Raw genomic sequence first — 12500 nt, 5'->3', positions numbered from 1 at the left:
TTTAACACGTTCAGAAGAAACGCTTCAAATTTCAAAACCCCAGCGTCAAAAAACAAAGGCGAGTGACAGCAATTTAAATCGTTCATTGCAAACAATGAAAATAGCTGAGTGGTACCGTTTAAAAGTCGTTGAGTGTAAAAAAAATCCAATTGTTGAGCGCAAGCGTCTACTTTCAATAGTGGAGTTTGAGCGATTTAGCACGTTCAATAGAAACGATTAAAATTTCCCAGCACCAGCGTCAAAAAACAAAGGCGAGTGACAGCAATTTAAATCGTTCATTGTAAACAATGAAAATAGCTGAGTGGTACTGTTTAAAAGTCGTTGAGTGTCAAAAAAATCCAATTGTTGAGTGCAAGTGTCTACTTTCAATAGTGGAGATGCAGCCATTTAAATCGTTGAGTGGCAGCCTATGAATAGCAAACCCCACGTCACCGGCAAAGATAAACTACCGCACGATATGGATAAGTTAGGCTATCGTTGGGCATAGTTTGTGAATGCCGGCGACACGATAATTATTTGTTGGTATACTGTATCTATAAGTTATTGAAGCGCTCGATGCACATTATTAGTTCATTGTGCATTTGTCCAACCCATTATGAAGAGACCTAAATCGTAAAAACAAGCTATAGCTCATTGTTGAAAAAGCCCCATAAAAAATTAGCCGCGAAGAACTTCAAACAATGGTGCAAAGATGTCTCCTACCCGTGGACACGCGGCCGCAAGGAGGATCCATCATAACCCACACCCTCCCCCTCACACTCACCTACTACTGCCAACATGAACAAACTACTACTACTGATACTGATACTGATACTGTTACTGCTGACATGGACATCGACTCAAAAAGGACTCGAAAACACTGTTGGGTTCCCCTTTTATGAACACCATTTTTATATACCAATTCCCAAAACCGCTGGGAACACGTCTTTATATGGCAGTTGTAAGTTAGAAACACGTTCATTTATTTTTTTTGTCGACCGGAAGACGTCATTGGAATACGTCTACATACGTCAATGTGTGTTGGGACTATGTAAAGAATTGGTTCAAAGCACGTCAAACATAAGTTAGAAATAAGTTTCGCATAAAAAAGACATTACCGCGACGTGTTTCGACTTATGAGTAGCTTATAAGTAGCCTTTGTGGACGTGTGTAAGCGTCCGCATATCGTGTGTACAACTTATCCCCATCGCATGCGGAACGTGTGTCATACGCCAAGTACGTCGTAAAATTTTGAACATGTTTAAAATTTCTTGACGTACTCTACTTACTACGACGTATGATAGCGTACTTTAGCGTTCTACTCACGTATACCAAACTTACTCATTCCGTATTTGACGTGCCCCAACGTTTTAGACACATTTTTCTTAGGTCGGCATACGCTGGCAAGATTGCCAAGGTGTGACCGCGATGTTGACACTTCCATTTCTACGGCAGTTATGATTCGAATCGTTGTGCGTCAGCCTTTCAATAGGCTACGTCACGACATCGTCGGCGATGCGTGCAACGCGCTATGCCTAAGTTAGACTATTGTTGGGCATAGGTTGTGAAGGCCGACAACAGGTTCAGCATTCGTTGGTATAAGTTATCTATAACACAACAAAACGTTCTGTGTCCGTTACTAATGCGTTATACATAAGACCAAGTCGCTATGAATACGTCCGAATCTTTACAAAAAAACATCAAAAGTTCAACGTAAGCCAGCGTTTTACATAAATTTTAATACGTTGCCATCGCTGGCTAAAACGTCAAGGTGTGACTGGGCCTTTAGAAAGGCATTCGTACAAAGTGGAATGGAAAAGCATCTCGTTTATCAAATGATTCTTGTGTGAAATTTAATAATATTGATATCAATTTGTAATTCTCAAAAAGAAACAGAAGTGTAAGTTTGGTTTTCCTTTTTTCATTCGAGTTATTTTGGATATGTTATTACGAATCTGAAAGCTTACTGCACTCAACAGCCAGAGTCCATACAGAACAGTTATATCGATAAGTGTGTTTCTCCTCAGGGTTCCTTCCCCTTTGTTTAATGGCTGAATAATTGTACGTGCGCTGTGAATTATTTTATAGTTAGACCTTTTGTTACATCAATTACTACAACAACATCCTCCTTCGTTTCTCGTCCCACCATCATCCATCGGCACCATGAAACACGTGCGTGTCAGCGCGTACATGGGCGGAGTTTCCTCGGCCACCAGAGCTCTGACTCTGCCCCAGAAAGATGGAATGTTCCCCTTGACCAATGAGAGGCGAGATGTCTCAGACACCGACTTTCCCATGAACCCCGGACCAATGGGAGGCGAGACGTCTCAGACGGCAAACTTTCCCACGGCCTCTCGACCAATGAGAGGTGAGATGTCTCAGACACCGACTTTCCCATGAACCCTGGACCAATGGGAGGCGAGATGTCTCAGACGGCAAACTTTCCCACAGCCTCTCGACCAATGAGAATACGTCTAAGACGGTGATCCTTCCCACGACACCCCAGCCCACAGAAGAAATGCAATATAAGGAACGCCAGGGCCTTGGAAACAGCGTTAGGGTTGGGCGATCAGGTTTGAGTTGCTGGAGATCGACTTGGCAGCGATCGGGTTTGAGGTGCCGGAGATCGACTTGTCTGGTCTGGTCGGCTTGGCAGCGATTGGGTTTGAGGTGCCGGAGATCGACTTGACTGGTCTGGTCGGCTTGGCAGTGCTCGGGTCGTCTCTCGTCTCGTCCACCTGGCGTCCGACGCTTTTCCTCCGTCCCTGCTGCTTGGTGCGGCATCGTGTTGTGGGTTCGAGTCCCTCCGAGCCGTATCGTCGAAGACAACACGAGGTGGACAGGGCTAAGCGCAGGCTCAAGTCTCCAGCTCCCTGTCCTCGAGCTGGAAGACTTCAATAAAGACCATTGGGATCCATTTCTGTGTGTGTGTGTGTCTGTGTGTGGGCCCATCTTAAAGTAGCAACTGTTAAGTGCCTTGTACATTAGGGTGTTTCATTTTTTCTGAAGTGCAATAATTTTATCAGCACAGGTTTGCCTTTGAACCTTTCCTATAAAAAGTGCTTCATGCAAAATCTCAGCGAAATGGGACCGTGTTAACAGGTCGCACACTTTTGAATGGTATGTTGACGTTTTTAGCAGCGTCTCGCGTAGCAAACGCTGCTCATAGAGAGCTCGGCATTGTTCATCTTCTTCTTATTCTTCTTTTTGTGAAGACAAAACCTTAATCTCTTGGCCTCAGCTCTTGTATAGACAAGATCCGGATCTCCTTAAATACTGAGCACATGTACGGTGCCTTTTGAGAGCGTCTATCATGAACTTTTAAATATTGTTACGAATTTGGAATTCAATTGCACACAACATACAGGTTCCCTCAGTCAGCTATGTCGATAATTGCATATCGATATGTCGATAGCAATACCGATATGTCAATATCAGATACCGTTCTTCGGCTGCTGGACACGTATCAGATTGCTGACAAGATCATCGGTCTCTCATTTGATACGACTGCGTCCAACAGTGGCATGATTAGCGGAGCCTGCACCATAATTGAACAGTCCCTTGGAAGACCTCTTCTTTGGCTGGCATGCCGACATCACATTCACGAGATGGTACTGAAGAACACCGATGAACTCCTCTTCGGCTCTCCCCCAAGGTCCTGACATTCCCCTCTTCAGACGATTCCGAGGAAAATGGGACGTCTTGGACAAGACATCTGCCGGTACCCTCAGCGACGAACAACCCCTGGATGAGTGGAGCGAATCACAAAGGCTGAAGATGATAGACTTCCTCAGGAGAGTCATCCATGATGCAGCCCACTCAAGAGAGGACTATCTTGAACTCCTTCAGCTCTCTCTTCTCTACCTAGGAGGATGGAGCGGAGATCTGCCTCGATTTAGGGCCCCTGGAGTCTACCATCAGGCGAGATGGATGGCAAAGGCTATTTATATCCTGAAGATTGCCCTGTTTTTGCAACAACTGGAGCTGACGAGTTCGGAAAAACGCGGAGTCCGACGACTGGCCCGTTTCGTCAGTCTCATTTACATCAGATTCTGGCATGAGGCAGCTGTCCCAAACTGTGCACCGAAGAATGACCTGGAGTTCTTGGCGATTCTCCAGGTGTTTGTGGATAGAGAACTCGGGTCAACGGCAGAGAAGGCCCTCCAAAGGCACCTCTGGTACCTCTCAGAGCAAGGAGTGGCCCTAGCCTTCTGCGACGAACGAGTGTCTCCCGATGACCGGGCGGCCATCGTCAAGAACCTAAGCCGTCTAGCAACCTCGAAAGCACTCAAGAGACTTGAAAAGAAGAACTTCACTCTCCCTGATGGTCTTTCCAAATTGGTAACAGGGCGAACACTAGAGGCCATTGGGATCTTTGCTGGGAGGATGGTCACTACCCATAACGTGGAAGATGTTTTGCAAGATCCACGAACTCGAGCCACCGTCCGAGGCCTGCAGGTTCACCAATGATGCAGCAGAGAGAGGAGTGGCACTGATACACAAACTCCAAGCCCGAACCGAAGACGAGCAGCAGAAGCAGTTCCTCCTCAAAGTTGTTCATCATGACCGGAAGACCGTCAAGAGAACAAAGGCTGGAGTGACTGCTAAGTTCCCTCCTGCTCCTTGAGCCCAACGATTTGATTGCCCTGCTCTACTTGCATAATTGTTCTACATTTCTTTTTCATACATTTTTTTGTTAATTTTCAGTTCAATAAACATTCGTTGCAATTTTTTGTCTTCTCCTCCATTTGATTTTTTCGAAGTTTCACTTGAAATGTGGAATCTTGTCCAACTGTGGGACCAGTAAATATTGACGAATCAAACCAAATATTTGCCTAAAATATTTATGGGTCATAAGAAACAAGGGGACACCTCTTCTGACAATTTTCAACAAATTTCATTTTTTTATCAGCATGAGTGAAACGCCCTATTGTACATTATTTGCATTTAATTTCTTATAGTCAGATAACTCTGCCCTTTACGTGTTCCCCTCCCACACTATTGTAAATAAATATCCATTTGTTGAATGGATCAGCTCGTTTTTGTGTTTTCTTCATTGATTTGGCCTGGTGCGTGTTGAGAATTAGTAAGGCCATTCGGGCCGGTAAGTTGGTCATTTGGTTCGGCGCGACTTTGGTAATTCCGCTCGGTTACGCCGGATCCAAGTCGGTGATAGCGACTCGATTTGGCCAAAGTTGGCCGAGGTTGTGGTTTCCCCGGTAGTTGGACGGCGTGAGTACTTAGGTCAATTGGAGTTAGACAAGTGGACCCTACCTCACGCCATCAAAATATTGGCGACCACGATCCTCTCAGTGACCCGTTACCTTTCGGAGTTGTCCGAGTCACGACCTAAATTCCGGGTGTTCGGTGGGAGATGACTCCACTGCTCCACCTAGTGGTCGTTTATCGCCACCGAAACTCGGACCCACAACAATATATGTATCATGATGAAGCTGATTAAATACATCTATCCATCCACTGGGACCACACTCTGTGCAGAGCGTTGGTGCTGCCAAAACAGTCCCCTTGGCTATTGGGCACAAACCTGGACGGGTCGCCACTCCGACACAGGATACCAGAATGCTGGCACTCATTTTGCCGACCTCAGAAGGATGACAGGCAGAGTCAACCCCACCTGGTATTAATCCGACAGCCGAGGGGGATTTGAACTCAGGATCCTCGGATCCCAAGCCCATCACCCTAACCATTAAGCCAACACCAGGCATATCAAATACAAACCCATCATTAACTGATAATAAATCATCAATGAACGTAAAGATGTTTCCACACCTTCACGGAGTTGTGAGTTCATTCCTGCACATGTTCTGGACCCAATCAGACTCGTACATGCGCAGGAATAAATTTACAAAGAGAGGGGCCCAATCTGAACCCGTGGGTATCCCCACTGTCTGTTGGAGTATCATGTTGACAAATGGAAAGAAATTGTTGTTTCGGAGAAATCGAACACTTTCCTGAAGTTTTGTTTTTTTTGAAAAACTACATGAATATTGATTTTCATTTCTCGACCAGTTTGATATTTTTTGACAAACTTTAATGTTTACTTCGTCAGCTCCTGCAAGTGCTTTATCTACCGCCCTGTCCAATGCGGTCACGAGCTTGTCATGTGGAATGTTTGTGTAGAATGTAGAAAAAATCACAAGTTGATAAACATTTCGCCTCACCCGTATTATTAATGTTGTGGATTCTGTCGATTACAGGTTTGGAGTTGTCAATGATCCAGAATTTTTTGATACCAGAATAAAACCTCACCTTTTCACGGTAGTTTTTCATGCATTTATAAATTCGTTTCATCGCCCCTGTAATACCGACTGCCAATGGTTTCAAACTGCATTCTCCACTTGCGATGATGAACCTCATCTTACAGGTTTTTGTGCAATTTTGGGATCCAGAAAATGAATGGTAATTTATGGTATTTATCTGTAGCTAACAGTCTTCTCGCTTTTGAGTGATTTATATGGCGCTGTTTCAAGTCTATTTTTAGGTCATCTCTTCGTGCATGACCGAATAATATGGGTGTCGATGTCCTTCGATCCGTCCGTCCGTCCGTCCGTTCACAATGAAGTTGAAGCAGGAGATCTGGTCATTTGTGATCCTGATAGAGGTCGATGAGACGTACACGATGGTATGACTTTCAAGGTCACCGAAGGTCAAGGTCAAGGTCACCGAAGGTCAAGGTCAAGGTCACGAGGCCTTTGAAGTTGTGAAAATGACGATTTTCAAAATCTATCTCCTACATTTCCCAAGTAATCTTGAATTTGCTTGTGGCATTTGAATCTATGGGACAATATCTAAATTTGGTCAGGTCGGATTTTCGAATTTCGCTTTCGTTTTCGCGTCACGTGACTTCAAAGTTTGCAAAAACTGCCCCACCTTCAGGAGGCTATTATATATTCTCTACTGGGCATGGTAAAAGTTAGTGAATGGTGTCATTGCGTAGCAGCTGACCTTGTATATTATATTTATACATTTTCCGCCGAAAGTGCAAAAGTTTCAAAACCCGAAATGTAAACGTCAGCATTTATTTTCAAAATATAATTTCGTGCACGCGCGCCAAAATGCCGAGTCATCTTTAACCAAACTGCGCAGTTCGAGCTGCGCAGTAGAACTGCGCAGTAGTCTTCGGTCATGACTGAACATTGAGAACTTGTGGTATTATTTCTCGCAGAGATGACCGTCACTCCCGCACGGGGGTAATTTTGTGTTTGTTATTATTGTAACTTGTTTTGTCTGTCTTTGAAAATCCAGTCTCTAAGCCCAATTCTTCCACCGGGAGTTCAGATACCCTCTCCAGGAAGAAAGGTTGGTGGGTAGGTTAGTTTAGTCACCAACCACTTGACCATGTGACGCTGAGTTACACGATACCAGTGGCAGGTAAAAACCTGAAAAAAAAGTCAAAAAACAAAAAAACACACACACTTGAGACCAACTGAATTCCAGAAGGTTGGCATCCAAATTTGACAAAATGCTGCCTTTGTCCAGATGTGGATTAAAAAAGTCAGCGATTATAGTGCAGCGTCACCACTAGTTCATACCCAGACAGATAAAGAGCAAAAAAAAAAAAAAAATTTAATGAAAAAATAAGAAGCAGAAGCCCCCACTCACCCCTTTGCAGACAGAGATGGCTTCCTTGGACATGAACCTGGGGTACGGCACATTGTGCTCCATGATTGACTGGAAAAGCTCATCCTCATCTTCACCATCAAATGGCGGCTGCATCCACGTGTGAGGAAGGTTGGGTGGAGAAGGGGAATGTCAATATGAGACTCATCATGCTGTTCAGTGATTCTTTAATCCAGGATTTTGCAAGTTGCAAGGATTATAATTTTAACTCTGAGTCCAATGTGTTCTCAAAGTTCACTCCCTTGAGCATTTCAGAGAGCCAGATATTTTATATCAAACGATTTTTTCCCCTACAATCAGTAAAATGCATCGTCTCAGTTATGCCGAAGGCAGAGGAGGGCGATTCGCCGTTCGAAAAATCTTACAGCGATTAATTGTTACGACGTTTCATTTCTCCATTTCTCTTAATTATTCTTCATTTCATCTCTCACGTAATGTCTTCAATCGCATCTCTGACTTAGAAAAACTTTTAAACCCCAGTTTGCAATGCATGTTCGTGTTCCATCAATCATCATCCCTCTTTTGCAACTTTAGTGCCAATTCAGCCCACCTACTTAAATCTACCTCCTCCGAACCCTTCACCTGTTATCCCCTCTCCGTACCCCTCCCATCTTGCCCCTCATCCAACCTCAGCTCATAGCACCGCTTCACTGTCTTCTACTTCAGTATCAGCTCCCCCTCTGGTGTCCCAAAGTGTGTGGTGTTCTTATGTCTGTCGGCTCCATTCTAACCAAACAGATATCTCACTCTCTCTCTCAATCAGTGCACTCATCACCATCTCACACATACTCCTTCTTTCCTCTCTTCACACCTCCCCCTCTTCCCAACCCTCAAATATTGTACCTCCCCCTGCCCACTCCCTTCTACACCATACCACGACAAAGTCTCATCCCTCCTCTCTCCCCACCATTTCCATCGCCCTCCTGCCCGTTGGCTGTGCCTGCTCTCGTCTTCCCTCTCTCTCTCAAAGGAACCTTCACATTCTCCCCCTCCAAGCTTCCCTCTCAACTTTCTGAAAAACTCCCCCCTCACCCTTCTCCCTTAACTCGCCCCCCTCACCCTTCTGTGTTTTTGTGTGCAGGATATCTCAAAAAGTTGTGGACGGCTCAGGATGAAATTTGGTAGGCATGTTGGGTGTGTGACAAGGATAAACTGATTAGATTTTGGTGACGATCCGGATCCGGTTACTGGAATTTTAAAGTGATTCTTCACCATTGAGAGATCGGGCCAAAAACGATATATAACATGACATTTCAAAAATATATTGGGCCCGATATGATCTCGTGGATGAGGCATTACGTGGCGGTGGTATGCGCTCTACCAAGTGCCCTTATACTCAACCCCTGCCTTACCTCAACCCCCTGCCTTACCTCAAAAGGCCGCACAGCTGACACTGCATATGAAAAGGCTCAATGCCTAAACTCCATGTCTGCTTCGAAATCTTGTGTCCCAAACCCATTGCTTTCTGTACCCAACTTACCCAGTCGCACCCAGCTGTTCCTGGACTGTGTGTCCTTTTCTCAAAACAAGGTGGAGAGTTTGCTGTCAAACCTCAACTCAGATTCTGCAACCGGTCCAGACGGCATCAGCCCACATGTCATCAAAGCCTGGTCTTCTGCTCTTGCTCACCCTCTCTCTGTTCTATTCATCCTCTCATTTGCTCAAGGTCATCTGCAATCTGCTTGGAAATCAGCAAACATCACTGTCCTGCATAAAAAAGGTGCAAAAACAGACCCCTGCAACTGCAGACCAACCAGCCTTCTCCCAATCAGCAAGGTTAAGGAATCCATCATGGCTTCAGACATTAAATCCTTCCTCTTCTCCAATAGCCTGATTTCCAATTGGATTCAGACCAGGTCACTCTACCATGGACATGCTGCTTCTGCTTTCCCAACAATGGATGGAGGTCCTCAATGCTAGACATTAAATCAGAGCCATATCCCAAGAGATATCGTGTGCCTTCAATACAGTCTGGCACCCAGCCCTGCTTTCCAAACTCTCTTCCGATGGTATCCAAGGCCATCTCCACTCATGGCTGACAGACATTCTCTCCTGTCACAGTCAACATGTGGCCCATAAGAGAGTTCTCTTATCCCCTCTTCTTGTCCAGGCTGGAGTTCCTCAAGGTAGCGTTCTAGGCCCTGTTCTTTTTCTGGTTTTCATCAAAGATATCTCTGACTCTCTGGAAAATCCTCTTTATCTCTTTGCTGATGACTCCACCCTCTGCCGTACCATCTGCCACCCCTTAAATCGGCAATCAGCAGCTTCTTCACTCTCCGCAGATCTGGACAAAATCACAAGCTGGTCCAAAACGTGAAACATGTCTTTCAATCCTGACAAATCTCACACTCTCACCATGTCTCTCCAAAAGGACCATTTGGACCCCCCCCCCACCCCCAATCTACTTTCTCAACAATCCTCTGGAAGAAGTCCTTTCATTCAAGGTTCTGTGTCTCACGATCTGCCATGATCTTCCTGGGAAAGCCACATTTCCAAGCTGGCCTCCAAAGCCAGTCGCCGACTGGGAATCCTCCATTGTGCAAAGTCCTTCCATGGAACACCTGAGCTCCTGACCACATACAAAGCTTTTGTCCACAGCCTGATGGAGTACTGCTCTCCCCTCTGGGCTGGTGCTCCTGCCTCCCACCTTTCTCAGGTTCACACTGTGGAAACAAAGGCATTTAGGATCATTGGTATCTCCCACGATGAGGCTTAGTCTTTCTCTCACTCTCACCGCAGGCAGGTCGGTGGTCTTTCTGTCTTCTACAGTCTCCTCTCCAGCCTCACCCACACCCCTCAGCTCTGTCTGCGATATGTCTGCAATAAAATCTCTCCCCCCCCCCTCCGTATTTCCGCAGGGTGCTCAAGGTCCACTCGCAACCCCCTTCCAGTGAAACTACCAAAACCACGAATCACTGCTCACCTTCATTCTTTAATTCCTCTGCTTTTCCACCTTTGGTACAAACTCTCATACTCTCTTCAACCCCACTCCTCCCTCCAGGTCTTCAAAACAGCCATTCCCCACCCATCTCTTATCATCCCCCATCCAAAACCACAATCTTTTATATCCTCTTAATCCACCTCAAACCCACCTCCTTAAAATTCCCTGCTTTCCTTCCTGAAAGTCCCTGTGGTGTCCATCTTGTTTACCCTGCCCCATATCTATCTATCTATCTATCTATCTATCTATCTATCTATCTATCTCTCGCTCTCTCTCGCTCTTCCATAGATCTCCTCATGTCTCTGCTCCCCACTGGTTTGTGCTTCCCATTCTCATCCCTCTTGTCTCCTGCTCCCCTTGTTGTACGTTCTGTGTGTTAGCTCTTATACGAGCCTCGACATCGTGTACAAAAAAAATAAAATAAAGCAGTCTCAGCATTTTATTATAATCTCATGCAAACCCCACCCACCCTCTATAAACCCTGTGTGTACAACGTTGTGCAACAAACCTCTCCAGCCAACATCTCATACAGCAAGACTCCATATGCCCACCAGTCCACAGATTGACCATAAGGTTGGTATGCTATTATCTGGTATGGAGGCAGACACGTAGAGACACACACACACACACACACACACACACACACACACACACACACACACACACACACACACACACACACACACACACACACACACACACACACACACACAATATGAGTCAGCCATTTTATCTCCACTGTTGCTCTCTATATATTTACAACAGCCTGTCTCATTTTGCTCGTACTCTTTTTCCAAAACACTTAAAGGACAATTGCTCCATTTTCCCTACAATACCACAAAACACAATTATGTATACACCATCTCGATGTCAGTATTCGTAATAATTAAATCAATTGTGTGAATTGATTACGCTACTTGGGCGTTATGAACAATTAAAGGGCATCAAACTGGCCCAAAAGACCGAACATCTGCGCTGGGTTTCATGGGTGCGGTAACGTTCATTCACGGGAAGGGATAAACTATAACTTATACAAACGGCTTAATTCTTCGATTTTATTTTTCCACAGCTGAATGTTCAAACCCCTAAAATTATATCTTCGGTCGTCCTGTCGACCGTAACAGCAATGATTAAATACAATGAAGCTTTCCTTGGGATTTGGGCAAACCTCAATAACCAAATATATCAAGACACTTGTTCAATGAACTACAAGAAAGGAATTCAAATGATGTCTTGCATTTCATTAATTTTGCTTGACATAATTATTATCCAATAGGAATATTATAGGAGTCAATCAATATGCCAATTGCTGTTTTACAATCAGCTCATGCACAATAAGATACAGCAACAAAGGCTTGAAAGGCCATTTATACTTGTTCTCATTTGTCAAATCTCTACTTTTGAAAACAACCAATGTCTCCTACACCAATGTATTCAACCTGACTTGGTGGCGCAATGGTGGGAGCATCAGCTCTGGTTCTGGGAGGTCGGTGTTTCGAACCCAAGCTGAGTCGTACCAAAGGCTTAAAAATGGAACATGCTGCTTCCCTGCTTGACGCTCATCATGGAAAGGGGTATAGCATGGACAAACAATGCTGGAAAGGAAACTATCGCGCAGGCTTTATGGGCCTAATAGGTTCCTATGAAGGGAGGATGTATAATATACAGTATATCAATTGTACCTCTCGGCTGTAACGTCGGCATCAGACACGGATTATGTCTCACACGGTAGAACCGCATAATCCGCAAAGAACAACAGTCTGTCTGCCACCCAGACGATCGTTCCCACCAATGCAAACCAATCAACCAGAAGGCACGTGGTGCGATCGGTGGATAAATCAAATCAAAATGTCTAGAACATGACGAGCACTCCCCTGATCTTCAATGAGCATAAAAAGTCCGATACCAAACATCACCTCCAAACTGAAGGCCACGGCCC

At 45.0% G+C, this 12500-nt stretch overlaps 1 protein-coding gene across 2 annotated transcripts in view; it reads right to left on the bottom strand.

Moving 5' to 3' along the window:
* LOC147025399 (protein kinase C alpha type-like) overlaps positions 1-12500 on the bottom strand; it is a 325473-nt gene that overhangs the window by 100723 nt on the left and 212250 nt on the right. For both annotated transcript variants that reach the window (XM_085886367.1, XM_085886366.1), the window contains exons 14-15: positions 11070-11150; positions 7603-7710 (exon numbers count right to left, since the gene is read on the bottom strand). In XM_085886367.1, the coding sequence (XP_085742493.1) occupies positions 7603-7710; positions 11070-11150 (189 nt within the window). The remainder of the gene's footprint in view (positions 1-7602; positions 7711-11069; positions 11151-12500) is intronic.

Source organism: Eptatretus burgeri, chromosome 6, assembly GCF_056783735.1.
Source record: "Eptatretus burgeri isolate ZD-2024b chromosome 6, Ebu_testis_v1, whole genome shotgun sequence".
Taxonomy (NCBI): domain Eukaryota; kingdom Metazoa; phylum Chordata; class Myxini; order Myxiniformes; family Myxinidae; genus Eptatretus; species Eptatretus burgeri.
Note: the sequence above shows the minus strand (reverse complement) of the source record. Positions and strands in the feature narration are given on the sequence as shown.